General features: G+C 43.3%; 1 protein-coding gene across 1 annotated transcript in view; it reads right to left on the reverse strand.

Annotated features, from left to right (window-relative positions):
* The window catches only part of LOC147464097 (uncharacterized), a 201,201-nt gene that overhangs the window by 132,398 nt on the left and 43,331 nt on the right, over window positions 1-25,472 (reverse strand). The window contains exons 3-4 of the mRNA XM_086492812.1: window positions 20,350-20,471; window positions 1,080-1,162 (exon numbers count right to left, since the gene is read on the reverse strand). Coding sequence (XP_086348938.1) covers window positions 1,080-1,162; window positions 20,350-20,471 — 205 coding nt within the window. The remainder of the gene's footprint in view (window positions 1-1,079; window positions 1,163-20,349; window positions 20,472-25,472) is intronic.

The following is a 25,472-nucleotide window of genomic DNA, read 5'->3' on the forward strand; positions in this document are numbered from 1 at the left end:
GAAACCTTTGCTCCATAATATCTCGTTGCACAGATAAATTTTCCACATCGCCATTTTGTACGGAATCAGTTAGGTTTTGTAGCAGGTTTCTATGTTTACGCAGTTTACTAAAATTACTAATTCTATTCCTGAGGAAAGATTTTTTTGTGTATATGGAATAATAACTGTGTAGCTTGTTTTGAGATACCTGATCTTTCAATTCAGTTATCGTATTTGTCTCAATACTACTAAGTTCACTCAAGCAAACTTTCCACTTCCGAGGTGCTATATTGCGCCAGGCTGTTAATGGTAAGTTATATCTGGAGAGAGAATATAACCATTCATTCCAATTAATTTCATCCAATTTGCAAGATTTATTCAAAAATCCCCAATTCTCTATAGACCTCGCAACCTTTTCATCAAAAAACTCTTCATCAGTTTTGCCAGTCTCCGTATCAAAACACATTGTTAAATCATTTACATGATTATTTCTTATTTCAGGACTCAGAAATTTTGTCGCGATTAAATTGTAATGGACGGGAGTTTGTTTCTCGTACATTTTGGGTTGATATAGGTTTGATACACCGTCGGTTTCAACATAGATGCCACTCTGTCTACTTTTTACTCCGCAATTACTGCTACTTCTTTTATCATTAACTAACAGATCCAGGTTTAAGCTGCCCCTCATACCGATGTTCCACATATCAATATAAATACAAGTTTGAGATGGCAAGTCAAATTGCAACGATTTACTTCTTGTTGATAAATTGCTTCCCTCATTAATGTTATCCAATATCCCTGCCAATTGTGTATACAACGCGAGGAATTTAGTGAAGTAATGAACAAAAATCCTGTTAATTGTGAAAGGCAAGTTTATTACTACTGAAACAAATGTTTCAATTAATTCTCTGACAAGTAAATATAAACTTAATCCTGCTTCCTCGGAATCGACCAATTGCTTCCGTTCAAATTTGGTGGAATTCACAAGATTTATATATATATATATATATATATATACATATATATATATATATATATATATATATATATATATATATATATATATAGAGAGAGAGAGAGAGAGAGAGAGAGAGAGAGACCTTAGTTGATACACCAGCTATCACATCAATGCCAGCATATGCTCCCCTTCCTTTCGTTATCTCTAAGACTTTTGCAATGACATCTACAAAAGCAAAAACAAACATTCATCATTGAGCTAGTCCGAGCTTTCCAAATTCAACAAGCTTAGGTTTGCTCAAAATCACATGAAACACCATACATCTTTCAAAACCACCTTTCATTCTCTAGTTAGTTAGTGTGTGGCAGAACAGGGCATATGGCAGCTGGATGTACTAGGAGGATAGTGCAAAAACAATCAAGCAATGTCGCTAGAGAGATAGACATGCATCATTAGGTATCAAGAGGTCAGAGGCTGACAGAGCGAGGAGCAGAGAAGCAAAGAAGAAGAGAAGGCGGAAGAGGCAGACTGAGGCTCCTTTAGTTAGACATGTTTACAAGCATAGGGATCCTCCACAAGATCCACCTTGTCAGGCTTGCTCTTCTTCAACAAAGATACTGCTTGTTTCTCCGAATCCGAATGGGTTCTTAGGGACCTTTGTACACCTTCATGCAATTTTGATAGAGATTATGTTCCTCTTGTTGTGATCATGACACAATATGAAGAGAATTTTCTCCTCATGTTGTGCCAAAAAAATGTGTGTAACAAACTTGGACACCCAAGTCAAGATTCTACCGCGACACAGCAGAGATTCACTTTAAATTAACTGACAGAACAAAAGAGAGACGACACGGCCCGACGTAGTTCCATGCCAAGAGATATTGGCCCGAAAGACTGGCGCCCCTTTCGCTATTTATTTTTTTATTAATCTGTGAGCAAAGTACAACTGAGCCCGCGGGTGCTTGCTCTCAGACTCTGCATCCAGATGCTCTAAGAAGTGAGCCCTCTTGGGTCACTTATAAAGGTTTTACAAGGGTTGCTAAAAGCAGAGCCCCAAAAGCATTAAACTTCAAAAGCAAAGTCTCCCAAAAGCTAGCGCTGCCAAAAGCAACGAGCGGAAATCGCGGAAATTGTGGAATAATGGAATTCCATACAGTTTTGCCACGTCAGCAACCAACGCGTTTTACGGCAGTCCGTACAGCAGCCACGTCAACATGCTCTTCGCTTCTTATTAATGGCACCTAGGCTCCTCGGCAAAGGTCCATCAATTAGACATGCCACGTCATCAGTTTGTGACATACCCCCCTCTTGAAAGAATTGTAATCACTTCAATTACGCCTGCAAAATAGACAGAGGCCATAAACAGTCTTAGTAGACACTGACTGTTAGTACCGACGCACTAGACACGACACATCTAACACTTGTACAGAACGACAAGACATCACAGGACATCACTTGACATCATAGGACATCACATGACAAATTCATTCCTAAGCTCAGACCATGACCATCGGCAACGTGTTTAGTAATTGCATCTAGATCCATTCCGGACCTTACGGATGCCAGATTAACTAATCCTGATTGCAATCATGTCTATAGAGATTTATGAGACCGAAATGCTACAGTCATTTTTTCTTTCAGTTCCTACAGTCAAACAAGTCAAGTACAAATCAATTATATTCATTTTCGGGAATTCCTGTCATAAAGTCATACAACAGAATACTACTCATCCCATTAGTATCCCTAAAACCCAAAGGGGACATCAATGACTCTATTCAAAATCGGGGTAATCCGTTGACAAAGGAGCGGAGTGACTCCCCTCTTGTGCAAACCCGCTTCACTAGACTCACCCTTGCTAAATTTGGGGTTCTATCGGAGTAGACTATGCTAAACCGAATGCTTCAAGGTAAAGTTTCAAAATCTGAGGAGTATCTGCTAGGTCCTTCTCCATCCACCTCGCATTCAATGCAGGATAGTTCTTGAATTTAACCAAGAACCGCCTAATCGCTTTACCTTTTATCTTTCTGTCCTTGTGTGCCAAAATCTATTCTTGAACGAGTATCTCCTCGCTTTCCTCCACTTCGGGTTGCTCATCAGGCTCCCCATCGGTTGAACTTCGCCTATAAGACAAATCAATGTACATGTGTGGTGAAAGTTGAAACCTCTGTCATCCCAAAAAAGAAAAGCTAAGCTGAAAATGAAAGATTATAGCTAACTGATAAAGCTGGTGCTAGGACTGAATGTGAAGTACACGAGCACTAAGAGGTAGGTAGTATTGAGGGTGATGACCATGATGGTCCTGCTAGGGTCTCGTAATGCGAGAGTATATGCATAGAATAAACAAGCATGATACGCAATCTAGCTAGCTCCCTCATTTACCTACTGGGGGTGTAGTATGGTGTACATCAAATGAGGGAGTGTCAACGGATCCCTAAAGCATATGCCTCGAATAGGTATGGAAATCGCTCTGTAGTCTTTCAGTGTACTAGTCCCTAATCTCTATCATTTCTTGCTCGTAGAGGTGGAATGTCCAAAAACCAGGTATTCCCTGTGTTGAGGGTCTCTGCCCTCTTGAGAGTGATCCCTTCGTTACTTAGTGAGGGCCGGAAAAGAAGTTGATCTCTGCCTGATGCCCTCTACCTGGTACTGTCTGGGCCTGTAAAGAGAGCTCTCTAAGTCGCTAAATGTCCAGTGAAAACCTCACCAACCTATAGCCGAGGTAGCTCGGCTCTCTAAGCAGGGTGAGACATCTGTCCCTGATGGCCGTGTAGGTTTTGTAACTGCACACATAATGCTCCTCACTCTCCACCTCCCCTGCTCCTCCCCCTCCATGTCCTCCTTGCAAATAGTCGGCATATCCTCCTGTTTCTAGGGATCCCAGCTGCTCTGCCAGCCTTGATCTCAAGGCAATTGATGAACCTAGAGCTAGCCGATTGCTACCTATTCTCATGTGGTCCTGGGTGATATCCACGCCTCTCTTGTGTATAGCTGCAAGAGAGCTTGCCTCAAGACTCTCTTCCTCTCGCTATGTGAGAGGTGAATATGTGGTGCATCTCTATCATACTCTAATGGTGGGAGGCGGTCCATCTCTAGTTCTTTCTGTGAGAGCCACTACAAGATCTGGCATACCATGATTCTCTGTCCCATCCCTCAACTAGCTCTCTAGAAGCCTCGAAAGCTTTGTATGATTATCGATCAAGTGGTATCCCTCTCAGCTTGTTTAGAAGACATAAAATCTGAAATTTGGCCTCCACCATCATGGGTGATGCAACAAACTCGACTTGAATAATATCATGATGTACTAAGGGTTTGCTACGTACAATATGCGTCATCATGAGTACCTGTGGTCGCTCTATGTGTGTCCACCAATGGCCGGCTAGGCCATTGGTGGACTAAAGTGTCGAAAAGCCACCCCTTTGTGCGGGCTCTTGGAAGTGTTCCTGATGGAACTACCTCTCTAGCATATCCAAAGCCGCCTATTCTTATATCAATCTGGCTCTAGCTGTTGAGCCCATAGCGAACCATGTAGCAGCAGCAGAGGAGGTGACCCCAAGATATACACATGAAGTGACCACCTTCACCTCACCTCTTGCAAGAGTGAGTATAGCCTCGCTCCTGCTCTATCTCAAGGTGTGGATGATCATGACCTTGGTCTTCCCAAGGTTCCATGTGAGGCGCCTCTATGTATACAAATCATCTAACATGCAGGTGTTGTTATATACCTCCTGGACATTGAGAAATCAGTATAATATCATTAGAGAGGAGCATAATATGGAGTAGATTTAGCCCGCCCGTACAACACGAGTTTGATTCACGATTCAACACTTAGGATAACTTCATTAAAAAATATCAAAAAACAATAGAGAGAGGCAATGAGGGTTAAAGATGCGCCCCCCCCCCAAAAAAAAAAAAAAAGGAAATGTATTTCTGCATCACCCAAGTCTCTTAGGGTGGAACTTTGTTAAAATCAACCCAAGTATGAGTTTATGTAGACTTAAACTTGCAGATCATGCAAGATGTACAAGCATGCATGTGCATAAAAACACAAACAAAACAAGAACTACTCTAGCATAAGTGCAAGAACAAAATTCGGTCCCTTCTTGGAATAGAGAAGTAATCTATCTTCTTGATTGCATCCATGGTTCACTTTCAGCCCATCCTTCACATAAAGTAGTGGTTCATCTTCATGGTTTCATCCACGACAAGAGGGAGAGCTCACGGCTTCAAGAGAAGGCTGAATTCTTTATATGTTTAGGTTTACTGTTGTTAAAATGCGCACGCACACACACACACACTTTATTACTTGCCTTCAGGTTTTCAGTTAAAAAAAACAAGCTATACTAAACCATAAAATGATGACATTCAGGCTTTATATAGCCCTACACTTTTCCTAGTTACACTGAATGGGTATCCACTATGGGATAGAACCCTTAAAAGTTATGACGGTTGCAAGACCCTTAGCTGGTAAAAAACGTGGTTAAAATTTACTTACTGCCCTCACTAACCCTGCCGTGAGGCGCTATGGTGGCTATGCTATACCGGACCGCATCACAAGCGGCTACTCACTCTCGGGTCCCCAGGAGGAGCTCGCTCTACTCAGTACTCTTTGCACGCTACATGCCATGAGTGATGGTTGCCTTCCTTCTTCTATTTAAAGAGGTGAGGGCGCTTCTGCCCCTTACTTAGCCTTGTGTGTGTTTTACTTGCGTAAAGTGTGAGGACTGTGTTTAATCTCTATTGCACCAAACATGGAGCTTGCAACTCAACCGACACAGGTTGGCCACTAAGCTTGATATTAAGGCTTTCGTTCCTTTTTTTTGCTTGGGATAATGTAAAAGCTATGGTAATCATTGTCGCTTAAAGCCTGGTAAGGCCCAATGTTTGGGTTGGCTATGCTTGGCAGTACATGACAAATGGCAGATGGTTGGTAAGGACCACTGTGTGGTTGGCTTTGCGTGACAGTAAGAGACACTATTGAGGAGTGTTGTTCCTCGTCGCTTAGCTTGGTAAGGCCCACTATGTGGGTTGGCTATGCTTGAGATTATGTGGTAATGGTTGAGTGGTTTAAACACTCTTCGGGCATGGATATGATCCTACTACTGGTTTTTCGACTGCTCTGCGTAAACTATTCATTGATTTGTTTAAAGAGTTTGGGGAAACATTATAAGGCATTACTGCCGCCTGGCTTGTCAGTACAACACTCCATTAAATATATGCATGATCATATGACGAACTGTAGGTGCATACTGTTCAAGAAAATCTTGCGGGATAAAGGAGTTTTACCCAAGTGTTTATTGGTTTTTTGACTTGCTAATGATGACAGCACATAACACATGTTGGCAAACTAATTGTGTGGCATAACCTGCCGCTTAGCCTGGTAAGAACCATTGTGTGGTTGGCTTTGCTTAACAGATTGAGGCACTACTATGGATTGTTGTGCCTTGTCGCTTAGCCGGGTAAGGTCCACTATGTGGGTTGGCTATGCTGGATAGTATGCGGTAATGGTTGAGTGGGTTAACACTCTTGCGCTAAGATATGATCCTGCTACTGGTTTTCGGTTGCTCTGCGGAAACTGTTCATTGGTTTGCTTAAGGTTATTGGGGAAACATTATAAGGGATTACTGATGCTTGGCTTGTCAGTGCTATACTCCGTTATTTCTATAACGAACTGCTGGTGCATATTGTTAATTTTTTTTTATAAAAAGGGGGGATTTACCTCGGTGTTTACTGGTTTTGGACATGATAATGGTACTAGTTGTTTTTCCTAAGCTTGACACAGGGCGCATAAATTACTGGCTAAATGAGAATTTGGGGGGTTTTGGCCCGAGTGCATACTGTCTTTTTGGATAATAATGGTTCGGGGATTTTTTTAGGGGGATCCCCCGGCTGCATACTGTTGCTAGACTTGGTTGTTACTGATTGTTTTTGATGGGGTGATGCTATACTTTTTTAGCATTCACATGGTCAGATTAGCTGGTAAAAAAAAGCCCATAAAGGCATCTATTCCTTTTACTTCATTGTTGGGCATTCGGTCTGACTAGATATCGCGTCTACATTAAGGGTTCTCTACCACTTGGTTTACTCAAAGATGTGTAATGAAGGTAAGTAACATACAAACTTGGGAAGGTGGGTTCCATAAACCCTAATTGGGGGTATACTTTATTTGTCTTAAAAAATCAAAAACTAGTTTGATATTCTTGAACTACTAAATGGAAATTTTCTTTAGGCTCCTTTACTTTATGGTTTTTTTTTTTAAAGGCAAGTGAAAATGGAGCTTCACTGAAAAAAAGGATTGATATAAACGATGGGGGGATGAGTCACTTGGATTAGAATGGGGTTATAGCCTTCTAATCAGAATAGTATACTAAAATTTAGGAGAATAAAACATTTTTTGGAATATAAATACTTTGGACTAGGCTTGAAAGTTTTTCATTTTTTTTTAAAGATGGACATGGATAACAACTGGTATAGTCCATTGATACCTGTAAAATATATCCAAGGCTAACATATCTATTGTCTTGTTTGGATGGATGCAGGTAAAGACTCTATCTTAACTTGGAAGGTTTTTTTTTGGCTTTAAGCAGTTGTCCACACTCTGTAAGGTGCAGCGGAAGTGAATCGAACTGTGCTCAAGGGTTCCTTTTACTTACGGAAGGGAGAGCCTTCTGTTCCTTTAGTAAGAGAGTGCAATGGACACAAACAAAGTGAATGGACACTGTAAATGGAAGTACATGAGATTGAGAGATAGAGAGAGAAGAGTATGACACGAGAATGTTGTCAAACCCTCCTCCGAAGGCCCCACTCTCTATGGCGAGAGCGGTCTACTTATGATTGCACAAATCTCTACAATGCTTGGACTTGCCAACGATGTCGACGACGATGAGGACGACGACGAGACGGGCTGAAATCTGAAAACGCTAATGGCTGAAATCTGCAAATCTTTATCTGCTGAATTCTGACTCTATGTCGATGGCGACGATGCGACGACAACGCGCTGAAAACGCAGATGCTGAAATCTGCGTTTTCCGGGCTGAAACTGCAAACTTCGATGGATCTGAGCATGCGGCGAGAATCTACTGCGGGAAGGTGAGATCTGTGAGGTTCGGGACTTGTTCTGTGATGTCTAAGTGCTGAAACTGAAAACGCTGGTGCTTGTGTCGGTTCCGTCGCAGTAGTCTGCAAAACGCTGAAATGCCTGGCAGATGCAAAAACGCTAGGGCTGAAAATTTGACATGCGGTGGAAATCTGCTAACGCTAGGGCTGATCTGATGTTGCTGTGCAAATCTGCTAATGCTAGGAGTCTTCTGCTTCTTGCTCTCGCCAAGCTGTTGCCAATGCAAAAACGATGGCTGATCTGGTCCAAAAACGCCAGCCTTCTGCTGTGATGCAAAAACGCTAGGCCTCTTGGGGGTTTTGCTAAGAAGTTGCCTGTTGTACGTGTGCTCGTGCTGCCTCTTCTTCCAGAAAGTGCTAGCGCTAGGTTTTCTTATATACAAACTTAGCAAAATTGCCCTACCTACTTTCCAACAAAAGTCACTTAAAAATAATAAGTGAAAAATGTCAAAAATAGGGAAAATAGGTCTATGCACTGTAAAAATGCTACTGATGGGATCTGACTGGAATCTGATGGTCATGCTATAGCTTGTCCACGGACACATAGGGTTGGATGTGTCACGTGACACACACGATTACACATACACCTACTGCAAGGAAAGTACTTCTCATATCTGTATACTGAAATGAAGCTTCATTCGTATAAACATTGTACAAAGATAATTCTAAGACTGAGTTGTTTTTGTACTTATCATTTCCCTTTCTCTGGAGCTAGCTGTCTTTTGAATATAAAAGTTCAATTATGTCATTATTTATGTTAAAACAGCTACACACACACACAGAGAGAAAGAAAGATTTTTTACGTCTATGTCAGGACAAAATTGGCCTATGAGACAAATCAAACATACATGGTGTGCATGTCATCCGTCTATCAGAAAGACAAATGAAATAAAACTGAACTGAACTGAAAATAAGTAGTGATGTGCTGAAGAAGGTGATGGTGATATATCCAGGGGATATCTGAGGAGAGATGGAGCTCTATCTCTAAGGGTATATGCATGTCTTATGTGCTCAAGGTAGTACAATCATGAGAGTGCATCAAGCTATCTAGCTCCATCCTGTACTAATGGGGGGGTGTAATATGTGGTACATTGGCGAGTCTGGTGCCAAGGCTGCCCGGATGAAAGCTGCAAGCCTGCAGGGTCGGCCCTCATCTGAGCCACTCGCTCCTTAGTGGCACGTCGCTCTCGGGCCCGGATCTCCTCAATCTGTCGATGGTGGAGGCTCGCACCCCTATAGCCACTGACTGGTGGTCGCCGTCTGGCTCGGCTAGCCTCGGCCTGTGTGAGTGTCACTCCCCTCTGAGTGTCAGATCGGGGGCGGACTGTAACCCTCTAAAAGAAGTCTGTGAGCTACAACTGTGTCCCCTTTGTCTGTGTAGCTGTGTGTGTCTGTAGTAGTATGTCCCGGTGGCTCTGTATATCTGATAAGAAACTCCCTAGCTGTCTCTGATCTCGCGAATCCATGATCTCCCGAAGAGTGGGCTGCCCTTTGAATAAGGCCCGATACCTACCTCTGATCTCAGTATATGCGCTGCATCGACACACAAAATGCTCCTCGCTCTCCACCTCCTCTGTGCATGCTCTGCAGACTCGCTCCTCTCTGGGGACACCAGTATGTCTCCCAATCTCAATCTCTAACCTGTGTGATGCCACTCTCAACTGACCAATCGCCACCCGTGAGCTATGTGGCATGTATGTGTCCATGTAGCGTGGTCTCTGTATGAACCCATCAGGTAGTATGGTAAGGAACTGGTCTCTGTAGTCGGACATCTTCGTCCCCAAGCCCGGTGACTCCCAAACTCTCCTGATGTATAGTTGCCAAAGGTCCTGTCTCGACACCAGGTTCCTCTCGCTACGAGAGAGGTGAACATAGGGTGAGTCAGGGTCATACCGGAAGGGTGGTAGACTCTCCATATCAAGACCGGGTGCCTCAAACCATGCTCTGACCTGTGAGTACGATGCTCTCCCATGCCCACTCTCTGATATCTGTATAGCTGCCTCAAAAGCCCTGCGAGTTGCGGTCGCACGTAACCCAAGTCCACTTGGGCATGGCGTGTCGATTCCTAATCGTGTTTTTGAAGAGTGACAGGAAACCCAAGACAGAAGGGCTTGTCCAGCCTCCCCTTATTTCTCTTTTACTCATTGAGAGCGGACCGTACACTTAGCGGCCGACCAATCGACGTGAGGTGGGAAAAAGCAACCTTGGTGTGAGCGCAAGGCCGCCAAGGGGTGCACCCACGGGAAAGAGAAGAGCTCGGGTAAGAGAAGATCCTTCTCTAACACAGATTGCAAGCTAAAGAAGAACTCAAGAACCTCAAGAACTCAAGACCCTCAAAAACCCAAGAACCCAAGAACCACAAGAACCCAAGTTCCTCGTGAACTTAAGAACCAAGACTTCAGTGTATGGTTATCATCCAAAGCGGAATGGATACTTCGCATGGAGGTGGTGAGCATGGAAGTGACGAAGAAGAATTTTCCCCACTAGGAGGTTTTTCCGACCCCCCCCCTTCCAAAGATTGCACCAAATCCTATGGAGGCTTTGGTCAAAACGATGATGGACATGATGATACAACAAGAAGCGCAACGCGCCACCAAGAAAAAAAGGTAGAATTGGATCGTGAATGCGAAGAAAGAAAGGCAGAATTGGATCGTGAACGCGAAGAAAGAACGGCAGCCTTGGAGCGTGAGCGCGCTTGGCGGCCGAAGAAAGAAAGGCAGAATTGGATCACGAGCATAAAGAAAGAAAGGCCGAATTCAATCGCGAGCGCGAAGAAAGACGGTTAGCCTTGGAGCGTGAGCGCGAGCAAGCACGCTTGGCGGCCGAAGATGGACGAGCAGCCTTGGAGTTAGAGCGTGAGGCGCAAAGAGATCAACGCATGCAAGAGTTGGTCCTACAAGTACTCACCTCGAAACCCGAGCCGGTCAAAGATGTTGGTGGTTCATCAAGTAGCAGAGACTCGAACTCCAACAACCCCGTCACAGAGAAGATCACGTTCAGCAAGTATGATGGTAAGATGGATGCTAGTGTTATTCATTCTTGGTTGCATCAATTTAATGCTTATTTTGCGACAACTAAGAAGACAGGGAATAACAAGGTTTTGACGGCAGCCATGTACCTTGCCAGTGATGCCATTAATTGGTACCACGCTTGGCAAGAGACACAGTTGGCCGTGCACCTAGAGGAAGCGGACAAAGGCACGCCTCTTTCCTTCAATTGGGCCGACTTCCAAGACAAGCTCAAGGTGCGGTTTATGCCACCTCAGTACCTAGCACGATTGAAGGACAATTCGTGCAATCTCAAGCAAAATGGTTTGCCAGTTATGTCTTTTTCTAACCGTGTTTTGCAGCTCGGCACCAATTACGCAAATCGGATGATGAGCGCAAGGAGGATTTTATTTTCGGGTTGGACGACTATATGAGTTTGATGTCGAAGTCCTCAACTCCGTAGATCTCAACAAGGCGGTAGCGATTGCTCTCGCACAAGAGATGAAGCACAATAAGGGAAAGCCGAAGGAGGACAAGACTTCTCAAGGTACCACTCAAAACGGTAAGAACAATAAGAATGGTAAGAATCGTAACTCTTCTAACCAATCTTCATCTAGTCTTTCAGAAAAGAACTCACTAAGGGTAAAGCTAACTCAATTGCTAAACCTAAGCTCACCCCATATGAAAAAGTAGCACAAGGAATTTTAGGAGGATACATCACGTCAGAAGAACAAAGCCTTTATTCTAAGGAAGGTCGATGTTATCATTGCCACATCAAGGGTCACATAAAAAGAACATGTCCTAAGCTTGACTCTAATGAATCTAAAGAACCCACAGAACCCACATCTTCTATCAATGCAATAAATGAGAACACGAGTGTGACCCAAGTTTCTCATGATCCTCCCATTGATGAGTCTCTCATTAAGTGGTATGGTCATGTGAAGGGTCAGCGTTTTGTCATATTGTTTGCCCCAGGAAGTATGCATGATGTGATTAGTGACTCTCTTGTCGAAAGAGCCCGCTTGGAGGTTAGCAAGACATCTTCTTTTGAGGTGTCGGGCTTCGCTCCCGGTATGGACTCTCTCATCACGCAAGAGTGCCTTGACGTTTTGTTCACTGTTCAACAAGCGACCTTGCGTAGAAAATTTGTAGTCTCTCCTCTTTCAGGATATGATATGCTTTTAGGCATTCGATGGTTTCATAAGCATAACCTTCTCATTGATTAGGCAGCCAATACTTTCACTTTCAATGCCAAGAGTGACTCTCCCATTGTCATTCGTGGGGAGGAAGTTGTTCATTCTTCATCTCTCATTTCTAATGTGCAGGCGAAGATTGAAAAGAATGAAGAGAAAGAGACTCTCTCAGTCTTGTCTTCTCCAAAGCACGACACACATGATTTGCATGATAAAGATGTGATTATTCACAAACATGATGATTTGCATGATGATGATGTGATTGTTCACAAGGATGATGGTTTAGTTGCTACTTTGTCTAGTGAAGCTAACCTCATTGCAGATTCGATCAATCACGAAGAACCAATCTTGGCTCTTGAGTCAAGGTCCCAAGAACCCCCACAGGAAGTATTATATGTGCGCATGATTAGTCAGCACCCATTGTTCGAGTGTTTTGTTCGTGATGGTTTCCTGTATTTTAGTCACCTTCCTTATGTGATCCCTTTTCATAGGCATGCCATATGGTACGATGGACACGATTCACTCATGAATGAGCACGGATGTATGCGGATTACTCATGAAAAGATGAAATGTTTGCATTCAAGGGATTCACATTCCATGTCTCTTCCTTGGCATGACACAATCTCAGAACGAGTACAAGAAGGATTGAGCATCAAGCATCGGCATTTCCATTGTGAATTGCCACAGTTGATAGATTTAGATCAGAAAGACAACTTTCGATTCCATTGTTTGCGTGTGTTTGATGAACGGTTTGGCACTCAGTCTGTATGTTCATCTACATTGCATGCACAGTTTTTAAAGAAGACTAGAATTTTTCCAGTCAGTTTACATGGAATGGATATGTTCATGTTTTTGTGTTGGAAGTGGTTTCCGGAATTTTCCATCCTTTGAGATTCTTGAAGAAGGTAGACGCATGACTATAAACGAAGTTGAAGCATTGAAGGAGCCACATATGACTTTGTGCCGCTTTCGGCGCGTCCCAAAGAAGCAAGCATTGCAGACCTTTATGAAGTTCAAGTATCGCATGACCCACGTATCAGAGTGGGCCGGCGAAGAGTCCTTTCCAAGATTCCAGACACTGTTGGCAATCTCCCTCGACGCCATACAGTTCGGTACCAGTACCTCACTTTGAAAAGGAGGGGATGTCACGTGCACATCTAACTCTATGTGTATGTGGACAAGCTACTTCATGACAAGGGTTCAATTAACTTATCTTAGGAAGTGTTCTGGCACTTTTGTGAGTCTGTTCGCAGACCGTGCATGTCCGAGCACTTAGAGTAGATGCATATCCTCTCGTTGCGCACAGCATGATCATCAACAGTACCATCAAAATCCATCAGGAGCATTTTACAATGCAGAAAACCTATTTTTCCTATTTTAGCCATTTTTCACTTATTATTAATAAGTGACTTTGTTGGGAAACTGGGTAGGGGAAACTGGGTAGGGCAATCTGGCTAAGGATCTATATATAAAAAGCTAGCGCTAGCACTTTTTGCAAAAGAGGCAACAGAGACCACAAGTCTGACAGTGCACCTTCTCAGCAAGACCCCCTGGCAGGCAACCTAGCGTTTTCAACCACCAAGGACCAGCGTTTTTCTTCAAGTGCAGGTCAGCCCTAGCATTTGCAGCTTGCAGATCAGCCTGGCGAGAGCAGATCTCCTAGCGTTTTTGCAGCAGATACATTTTCAGCCCTAGTGTTTTGGGAACAGCAGACCAACCCTAGCGTTTGCAGTTTCGGCGACAGTTCAGCATCATTGCACCAGCGTTTTGCATTTTCAGCAGTTAGCCTCTGTACCGCAGCCCCCAAACCTCGCAAATCTCACCTTCCTGCAACAGATCCTCGCCGCACGGTCAGATCGCCAGTGTTTGCAGATTCAGCCTGCTATTCATATATTTCAGCATCTGCATTTTCAGCGAGTCGTCGTCGCATCGTCGTCATCTCCGAAATAGAGTCAGAATTCAACAGATATAGGATTGCAGATTTCAGCCCTTAGCGTTTTCAGATTTCAGCCGTCTCGTCGTCGTTCTCATCGTTGTCGACGTCATCGGCAAGTCTATTGCATTGTAGAGATTTGTGCAATCAATAGTAGACAGCTCTCGCCATAGAGAGTGGGGCCTTCGAAAGAGGGTTTGACAACATTCTGGTGTCGTATTCTTCTCTCTCTAGCTCTCAGTCTCAGCACCTTCATTCACAGTATTTATCCACTTTGTTTGTGATATTTGCACTCTCTCACTAAAGGAATGGAAGGCTCTCCCTTCCTTAAGTAAAAGGAACCCTTGAGCACACTTCGGAGCACTCATCTTGAGCAAAGTTCAACAATCACTTCCGCTACACCTTACGTATGTAAGGCTTTTTTTAAAAGATATACAATTGCGTTGCTTTTCTAATTATGTTGAAGTTTGCTTCTCTCCCTCTCTCTCTCTCATTCACCTCCTTTCCTGCCCTACACGCCATCTCCCATGGCTTCTCTTTGTCGGTTTCATCCTCCCTAGCATATCAAAACGCAGTTAGTGGCCGACGGGAGTGCATCTCAAAATACTCAAAATACTGCACTGCTAGCTACAGTGTGAGCAGGCCAAGGCTTTGATGGCAGGCAAGCACTTCCGGGGCTTCATATTAAAACACTTTTGGTCTCACAAAGGGTTGGCAGACACAGCAGGTTTGGTAGTGAACCAAAAACTCCCTTTGTTGGTAGCTTAACAGTAGCACCAGGTTACGGGACTACCAAAACCCTTGATTGTGAGTACACCAAAAACTCGAGATATCATAAGTGGTGTATCTAGTTCGGGCTTGAGGGGGAGGGTTGTTGGGTTCCAAGCCCAAGGTTGGTCTAATAAAGCATGGGAACAAACTCTATAGCATACAGGCAAAGGCAGTTCACTGGAGTTTTTGCATGGCACTTTTTAACTCTACATATATGTAAGGCTTTTTTTAAAACATATACAATAGCGTTGCTTTTCTTATTGTGTTGAAGTTTGCTTCTCTCTCTCTCTCTCTCTCTCTCTCTCTCTCTCTCTCTCTCTCTCTCTCTCTCTCTCTCTCTCTCTCGTTCACCTCCTTTCCTGCCCTACACGCCATCTCCCACGGCTTCTCCTTGTCGGTTTCATCCTCCCTAGCCACAATCCCAATAGCGGAGGCATAGAGGCTTCTTGCAATGAGATTTGAGAGTTATTTGAGTAACGAAGTGATGCTTTAAATGAGGGAAAAGGGATTGTTTTTATAGATGATGTTGCCTCTTGAATGAGGAGGTTATGTGGTAGCATTGAAAACAATTTTCTAAAAAAGTGAAGTATTCTTGACAAGTGTTCTTACATGTCTCGTGTGTCGTGCCTCTTGCCAAAAAAGGTGAATTATCTTTGACAAGCATCCTTACACACGTCTCAAGTGTCGTGACACTTGCACGACACTTGTCTTTATTTTGGAGCATTCTTTTTAGATTCTTCTAGCCCTTAACTTCTAGAAGCTTCTAGAACTTTCTAGAATCTTACTCCCTCTTCTATATATTGATTGCCGTTTTTTGGCTATCCGTATTTGCCATAGTGAGCCAAGTCTGTTAGAGTGGTATCAGAGTTGAGTCAATGTTCCTTCTACAGAGAATCCGATCCCTTCTATCGCAACACATATGGATTCAATTGACAATCCCGCAAGGAGAAAACTGTTGCACCAAACCATTCAAGTTCGGGTGAAAACACGGAAGATTCAAACGGACGACAATCCTCTTGTTGAGCTTGAGAAACTCTATAAGGAGGCTTATTAGAAGCTCTATGTTATGGTCATCATCCCCTCGTTTTGGAGGTAGCTCTCCAGGGATTTCTTCGATAAAAACATCTTGGAATCCATTTAAGAAATTAGACAACTCTAATTCCGCTAGATTCCTATCATCTTTACCTAAAACATTAGGGTCATTAGTGGATTCTTTGACAAAAATCATGTACGCAGAAACGGAGCTTTTCATTGACTTATCAAAAGCAAGTGAATTTACAAGTGGTATAGTACGACCATACTTATTAGCATCTATATACATGCTCTTTTCCATGTAGGTGAAGTAGATTCTCCTTTCAGGGAACTTTATGTTGGCAACCATGCGGCTGAACCATGGTACCCCTAGGATAGCATTCTCATGTTGGAGAGGAGAGATGAAGAAATCTCTTTGTCAACATAGCTTTGGACATCAAGAATCGAAAGAAAGAAAACGACTAAACAGAAACACTACTAGATTTATAAAAGGTGGATATCAAGAGTTTGAGAGGTACATATACAAAAAGAGGTTTTGTATCTCAGAGAACAAATACAAAATGGTGGATGTGTATCGGAATCCGGAGATAGCTCGTATCCGTCGCTACATGATCGTGTCGATGTCCTCCATAGTGAGAGTCTTCACATGGCATCTCCCATGTCTCGCCAGTATGGATCTGATCCTCTGCTGCAACCTCCTTCGTCTATGGGAACATCCCCTCATCCTGGGTCTCCTGGATCTCCCCAGATCTGCTGCTGGATCACTCAGTTTACCTCTACTAGTGATGTGCCCTGTATCCCTCCTCTCTGGCTGATCTCGTCTCTGTCAATCTCTAGATGGAAGAAAATTGTGATCGGTCTCTAGGTGAGTCTCCCAGTGTGTGAGCCTTTGTCTCTCAATAACCCTGCTCGACATCGCTGAATCTCCAGTAGATAGAGGCCAAGATATCACCGATCGTTGGTATCTCATAACTTAGATAGAGGCCCAAAACCTCTCTAAAGAGACAGTGAAAGAAACCATGTATCCCATAGTATATTGTACAGTGGCATATATAGTGAAGCTCTGTCTCTGGCTCTCTCTGACATAGCTGGCACAACCTGCCCTCAGCTGAAATGCCTCAATATCAGCCAGTCTCAATCTCTGGCTGATGTGATGATGTCCGAATCTGTCCAATAGCACATTGTCATCCGTGGGACAAGTGAGTGTCCATGTAGGTAGACCTAGATAAGAACCCATCCTCTGTGAGCTGAAAAAATGCTCTCAATATGCAGTCATCTTTGTGCACAGCTCCTTTATAGGTTGTATCCATGTCCTCTCCATATCCAACTGAAATAGATCCTATTGTATAAGTCTAGGGACCTCCCTCTGTGTCAGAGAGAGAGGGTGCATCTAGAGAATACTCAAAGGGGGAGGAGAAACCATGTAGCTCAAACCATGCTTCCATCTATGCAGACCAACATGATGTATCTCCTTGTGCTGTCAAGCGTCGGGAGGACTCCAGGGCCAGCCGAGCATAATGATCTTGTGAGAGCTCCCATAAGTTGTGTATGAATGCCACTGATCTCATAAGAGCCTCAACCACCAAAGGAGGGACAGCCAGCTCTGCTCTGATGATTGCATGGGAAACCCAGGCCTTGATCATCCTGGAGATCATGGAGATAAGTGGCCTCTTCAAGTCTCGCCACCCATCTGTACATCCATATTGATGACTATGATGATCTATTGAGGGTCCCCATATCTGCACTCCATATAGCATAGCACAGGTAACCAGTTAATCAAAAAGCCCTAGCTTGGTGCGAGGTTCCTGGAGTTGAACCTGTGAACACATCCTCTCCAAACCTCCCAAAGCTGCATATGCTCTAGTCAGTCTAGTCTCTGCCGCTCTCCTCATGGAGGAAATCAGGCCACTAAAAACCACCCCAAGGTAAGTGTACAAATACCTATACTCCACCGAACCTGTCCATAGTAAAACTGGGTGTTGAATCCCTCAGGTGAATCTGAAATAATCACAATATCATTTGCATACAACAATAGGAACATCCATGTCCCTGCCAACTGTGCTCCTCTGTCACCCTCCCTCTCTATGAAGTCTAGACTCTAAAGCCTCATCCGCATACATGCCAAAAAGAGTGGGGAATAGTGGGCAGCCCTATTTCACCTCAATGGTGGAGTGAATAATCTCTGACATCCTCTGGGGCGCATGCACCCAACTTGTAACTGACTTGTACAAGGCCACGATCCCCCATATGAGCTCTATCGGCACTCCCGGCTCCTGCAGTTTGTTTCAATCTGCCCCTCGAAACTGCATCAAAAGCTTTAAGGAAATCAAAAAGCTACAATAAATCCTCCTCCCATCAAACCTGCCCTCCTCAAAAGTAGCTTGTAATGTGATCTAGGGTCGAGAAACCCCTCCTCAGACCAGCTTGGCGTGGCGCTCGGATGCCTTTTTTTCTACCCATCTGCTAAGCTCATGCTCAATGATGGATGCATGTAATCTACAAATGATAGTACGGTAATTCCAAGGCAAAGTAGGGTCCCCAGATTTGAAAATAGGTACAATCATGGACATGCTCCAAGCCCTCACACAAAGCTCTATTAAACATCAATACAAGAAGATCAGCCAAAAGATCCTTCGCATGTAAAAAATGTAAAAAATGCTCAGCTACCAAGCCATCATGGTCATTTGCTCTACCAGTCTTCATCCTATCAATTGCCTTCTTTACCTTCTCTGCAGTAAAGAAAGGGCAAGCGTGTGGGCATGCTTTACGTGGATCTGGCAATAACTGCTAGTCTGGGGCCATGCGGAGAGAAGTAGCATACTCGCCTCATATGTCTGTAGATGTAATAGCTCATGCGTGGAAGTGCTCATGAAACAATTTTCAAGCCTCACCCAAGTCCTGGCTCAAGAATAATTGATATAAATCTTTCTCCAGCTGAGCTAGGTAAGCTCTCTTCTTTCGTCGCACAAGGCGTCGGAAGGTAATCTGTGAATGTCTGTGAGTGATGACGCCCATGAGCATCTCCCTCTGTAGTTTAAATTTCATCTCTCTACACTCCTAATCATACCAACTGTTCTTGGGCATCTTCCCAGAACGAAGTCTCTCTGAAGGGTGGGTATGTGGGAAAGCCTGTGTTGCTGCATCATATAGTGTGTCCGTCAAAACCTGTGTGAGCTCATGAAGAGGGCGCCCTGGATCCTCCACACAGAGGAGGCGTATGTATATCTCATCGATATAGACAGAGTCTATCTCCCTCGTAAATGTATAGTGAGTGAGCATGGGTGCCTACGACGATGCATCTATACTATAAGAGAAACTAAGCGAAAAATGCAAGACAACATGATCCACTACCACCCCAATTGGCCTAGGGCCAACCACAAAATCATCCAAAATCATCAATACATGGAACGAAACTGGGTGTATTCATGACATAATCCACTGTAATATGTACATGGGGGAAACAAGTGAAACCGCTCAACTCCGGGGATCTCCCGATACCATTCAAGATGGTTAAACCATGTGCACTATCCATCTCTGTAAGGAATCTTCCATACTCTGTCTGCTCTCTATCATGTGGACTGAGAGAACAACTCTTGGCTCAGACCTTTTGGAGAATAGACGAGATATTTTCACAGATCTACAGTGTTTCCGCTCAAATATATATCTCTTGAAGGCAACTCTCAGAGCTCTTTTGGAAAATATGACTACATAAATTTGGGAAATTCAACATGAATTTTTTCTTCTCACACCTTTCAACTGGCTGCTCTGAATTTCTAACTGGGTCAAGCTTAAGTTGAGACACACTTTTCCCTCACACAGATGTCAACGGCATGAGATGTCAACACAAATTTATGCAAGTGGTGGGAACTTGGAAGGGAAGGTGGTTTTCAAGATACAATATATAATGGTAATACCCTTTTTCAGTTTTACAGCAGGAGGTCATTTTGCAAGTTAGTGGAAATTGTTTCACGCTCGCAAATCTGTAGGGTGATCTTCTGTCAAATTAATGGTTGATTCTGATGCCTTCAAGAAGTGTGTATTCAATGCTCGCACACTAATCTACAACACAGTCTGCAAATCTTGATTGCCAGTTTGTGGAGCTCCAATTTGTCGTCCTTGCCACTCGACAGCAACATGGGCACCAAATCCCGGCTCTTTGATACTACTAATGCTGTGGATGAGTTTAGTGCAGGCAGTTGATTTGATCTATGCAGCCAGTGTTTAAATTCATTTCTATAAATATTCATTGAAAGCCAATAGTTTGATTTCTCTAATGAAAAAACACATCCAACAGCTTAAATGAATTATTCTAATTGGTTTAAATGCCATACGCTAGCACATTACATTTGAAAGATTGGACATTTCTATAATTAGGGCACTAACCTTCCTTCGAGCTGTTTATAACCTCATCTGCACCAAGTTCAAGTAACTCTTCCCTCAACTCTTCTCTTCGTATCAAACTTATTGTTTTTATGCCCCAATGTTTAGCCAGCTGAATCACTAACCTATCAATAAGTTACAAAAGATTTTTTTAAAAGACTCCTCAACTAACTTCAATATAAAGATTGCAACCATGAAGGCAAATCATGGACATTTGTGAACTCTTAAATTCATGACAAGTCGTAGTAAACAAGTGTGTATCAAAATCATGGTCAAATCACCAATTATTATTCTAGGAACACCCTTAAATTTTAAAGTATCAAACCTACCTTATCTTTCAAATTCAAAAAATATTTAACTAGAAAATGTTGATTGCACATAGGATTTTCATTTAAACACTAGATTTATTATTTTGGTGTGACATTGGCCTCCTAGGGCAAAGGAATCCTGGCCAAAGGGTCTGATATTGTCTTGTGCAGCACATGATAAAGACTTCACACAAGACTAGGTACTACCCAATTCCTTCTCCTCAGTAATTGTTCCCCTGGGTGGGGTCGAGGGAGAGAGAGAAAGAAAGACTATTAACGTCCATTGGAGGCCGAAGTCGACCCACGGGACAAATCGGATACATCTTTGGCTACAATCCACTTCCAAGTATGAGTAAAGAAAAAAATGCATGTGCATGTGCACCCTAACCTCAAATTCTCATAGATAAATATTACAATGGTATAAATCAACATGTGTTGAAGATGTATAGATGCTACCAGTGTCAAGTCCACGTCTTTAAGAAGGGTGGTGGACTCTTGAAATCTCTAATGATAGCTTTTCCTCCTCTGTAAACTGACCAATTCCCTTGCTTCCTTGCTTCTCTGACTGTAGCCAATTTTCTCGCTCTATTCTTTAGTTGTAGGGGTGTCAACTCATCTGAAATCCACACTGATGTACCTTGTAATGATTTGGTCTGCTTCATTACCTTGATCTTATCGTATACCTCATAGCAGCGAACTCTCTCCTATTTCCCTTTGACTTGGATGTCAGTTGATTCATCAAGGATTACCAAAGGGACCACCTTGGTGAGTCTTTCCTTGAGTATGTATACATCATAATGTATCCTTTTAGTTGTTCATCTGGTTGGTACATAATGCCCAGCCTTTTGATAAACCTCCAACTTCGATGTAATTTTCTAGGCTCTTCACCCTTTCATTTTCCTTCAAGGCTGATAACACTTCATTGACAAAGATCTCAGATTTTACCTTTGGGAGAGTGCTTTTCATGTTGTGTTTTTTCAGAAATTTAACAACAGAAGAAGAAACCAATTGGCCCAAAATTTCTAGTCGAGCTACATGATGCATACTAAAACGAGGGCAAGTGCTACACTTGTGGAGAGCAGGGGCACATTCTTGCGAAGTGTCCTAACAAAACGTCAAATGATCAAGCAGAGGACAAACCAGAGAATTCCAAAGCGGCAAGGAGCATGCAAAGAAAAGGAAAACAAAGGCAAGACTGGTTCCGGATTTCGTGGGGACAAACCTAGAACAGACAAACGAAAGTACAAAGCGTGGGGCAACGTACGTGATCAAGAAGTCCTTATCTTCTTCGATGGAGGAAACAAGGCCAGCTTCATCTCCACTCAATTGGCGGCAAGACTTGGAATCACACCAAAAGAAATGGGACCACTAATGGGGGTAGTTCTAGCAGTACCAAGGCGAGACGTGGCCATTACACCTGTAATAGGCAAATTTCGGTTGCATTGCCAGGGGTATTTTGGGAACGAGGACTTTTACATCATGCCTCTGGAGGGATGTGACGTCCTTTTGGGAATCCCTTGGTACCACAAGAAAGTCGTGGTTGATTATCAAGCAGGAAAGGCCACTTTGAAGAATGAGAAGGGCAAGGAAATTATTCTTGATGTAAAATCTAAGGACAAGTCTGTCCCACTTGTATCCGCTTCGGCCGTTTCAATCCAGTCTCTTTGTTTACTCGAACTACTTAAATGAACTCAATGAAAATAAGAAGTCAAACATGTCGGACTTAGAGAAAGAACGACGACAATTCTTACAAGCTCAAGCCAACTGCTTCTGTGAGGGTTTGCCTAGAAAACTACCTCCTGAGTGACCTGAAGATCATACGATTGATTTGATCTCGGCAGCATGCCACCGAAGTGGCCACCTTATAGAGTAAGCAGAGCCCAAAATGAGAAAATTATGAGACAAAAAGAACTCCTTGAAATAGATCTTATTCAGCCAAGTGCCTCACACCAGTGCTTCTAGTATTAAAGAAAGTGTCATGAGACGGGCATCACGTGCCAATGGAAAAGAACAGACTGAATAAACTTTTAGCACTTCAACAACAACTGAACTTAAAGAGATGATGATGATGTTGTATTTACGTCCTCGGGGGGCCAAAATGACCCATGGGACCACAAAAAAAATAAAATCTACAAGAGGCTCCCCTCATGTGTGTAGAGGGGGTAGTGGGCTAGTAGCTTTCTTGTGTGTTAGTGTTGTGTGATGATCCAATACTTTGGCAAAGTAGATGCCTAAAGCTACTGGGGAGGGGTATGTCCGAGAGAGAAGCTCCTCAAAGGTGACATCTCCTTGCAATAGCAATGGGAAATCAGCACGGATGTGTGCGTATGCTAGGCACTCGATGGTGACATGGGCCTCGCTTTCCACTTTGTTTAAATTGCATTGTGTGCATGTCCTTCTATTTTCCTTAATATTCAGCCACCCTCCCGTTTCAATCTTGAGCATGTGTGATCGCGTCCGCATCAAAGTAATGGCCCGTCTTGCCCGGTGGGACATAGGTGTCCTGATATGCATCTGGGTGTCCCCAGTCTTGTAGGTCTCCCAATATGTGTATTGATGTGACACAGAGTGGCCGAATTCCACCCTTGAGTACTGGCCCCAAACCTTGGCACCCCTTTCGGTATTTCTTTATATTTTTAGGCCCCTCGACCAGGATCTACAGGTTGACTCTGTTCTTAGTGGCTTGACACGTCAGCAATTTGTGACAGAAAGATAGATCTCGGAAAATGCGCATTGACTAGAGAGCTTTCAACAAAATCACCATCGGGAACAAGTTTCCATTACCTAGTATCGATATGATATACTTAATAGGCTAGAGGGTTCTATGTGTTTTAGTAGAAACGACTTAAAAAGTGGCTATCATCATATCAAGATCGCTCCCGGAGATGTATACAAGACCGCGTTCATGACGTCCTTTGGATTGCACGAGTATTTAGTAATGCCTTCTAGTCTCACAAATGCTCCAACAACATTCAACAAGATGATGCACAAGGTTTTTAGAGCGTACAAATCATTCGTAGGCACCTTTTTCGACAACATCGTCGTGTTCTCCAAGAGTGAAGCAGAACACAGACACCATCTCTTACAAGTTTTTCAGGCACTATGGCATAGATTGGTGGTCAATGGGGAAAAAAGCAACTTTTTCTGCCAGAACTACACTTTTTGGGACACCTCGTCTCATTCGAGGGTGTGAAGATGGACCCGGCCAAGATAGAGACCATCAGGGTTTGGCCAGATTTGAAGAATGTACATGAAGTTCGAAGCTTTTTGAGCTTATGTTCGTACTACACGCGGTTCCTTCAAAAATTTGTGGAGATAATTCTCCCATGCATATCTTGAGTCAGAAAGGGGTTCCCTTTGCTTGGGGACCATAAAAAATTGCAGCATTCAAGACTCTTAAGGAAAAGTTGATAACTGCTCCAGTATTGATTTTACCAGATTTGCAAAAACAATTTGAGGTTTACTATCATGTTTGTGGACGCAATCTAGGGGCGGTCTTAAAGTAAGAGAGCCATGTTGTAGCCTATGAGAGTAGAATGTTTTCTAGACTAGAGTAGGTTGCACAAATCTACGAAAGGAGCTGTTAGCAGTAATACATGCTTTTGACTTAGTGGAGACATTTCTTGCTTGGAGCCAATTTTACATTGTTTACAAATCATCACAGTCTCAAAGACTTCTTGTCCCAGAATCAGCGTTTGAATGAGAAAATAAGATAGGCAAACATTTTGTCGCAATTCCACTTTCAAATTGTTCATGTTAAGAGAGAGAAAAATTTGGTGGCAGATGTGTTGTCTCAAAAGCCACATGTATCATCAACCATTTCAGCGGTACATTATTAGAATTTTGAAGATATGATTGATCAATACGTTATAGATCCAAATGTTGCAGGCATCTTTGACCGGTTGCAGAGTGGGGAGACCGCTGTAGACTATGCTCTAAAGGAACGCTAGTTAATGCGAAGACCATGATGTGTGTCACACAAGGATTGAGGAACAAGGTCTTGACAAAGTGCCATAATCCACCTTTTGTTGGACATAAAGGCATCGAAAGTACCTTGAAAGGTGAGGAAAAGTATTTCTACTGGCCATCAACATAGTTCATATGTCTACAGAGAAGGCGCCATTTGAGATTGTCAAGGGTTTCAGAAAGGTTCCACCAATTTTGAGCACCAAGGCATTCTCCCGTCACACCCATCACATCTCACGATACATGGGAACAATATGTAGCTACTTCGTCCCTGCCAAGCCAACCTCCTATGCCAAAGCCCACCTAAGCTTTGTCCATAGTCATCTACATTTTTCATAGCAAGTGTGTTATGTATAGCCATTCGCAGACTTCGCAAGGAAAGAGCACAGGACCTTGATGGGCTGGTGGCTAAACATCCACTCCATAGGAATGATGGGAGAGTTGTCACAAAGTGATGACGTGGCATGACCATCTGGCAGAGAAACAGCCGCGTGGACAAGAGAAACTGAACGGACTAACTTGAAGAACTTATGAAGCACCGGTCGTGAGGGCCGAAACCCTAAGAGAGAGAAGCTTGAACCCTGAAAGGGATTTTCGTAAAATACGCCGACACGCTGACGTGGTAGATCATACGGATGCTGACGTGGTAGGGCTGTACCGAATTCACGATTTTTGTTGCAGGTGCCACGTGGCAGGCTGTATGGATTTCCACAAATTACGCTCGCTGCTTTTGGGAATCTCTAGCGCTAGCTTTTGGAGACCACAGCTTTTTGGGTGATAATGCTTTTAAACTGATTGCTTTTGGGGCTCTGCTTTTCGGCATCCCATGTAGTGTTTACAAGAGCCCTTGGG

The sequence above is a fragment of the Adiantum capillus-veneris genome, chromosome 2, assembly GCF_014529385.1.
Source record: "Adiantum capillus-veneris isolate H3 chromosome 2, ASM1452938v2, whole genome shotgun sequence".
NCBI classification, from domain to species: Eukaryota; Viridiplantae; Streptophyta; class Polypodiopsida; order Polypodiales; family Pteridaceae; genus Adiantum; species Adiantum capillus-veneris.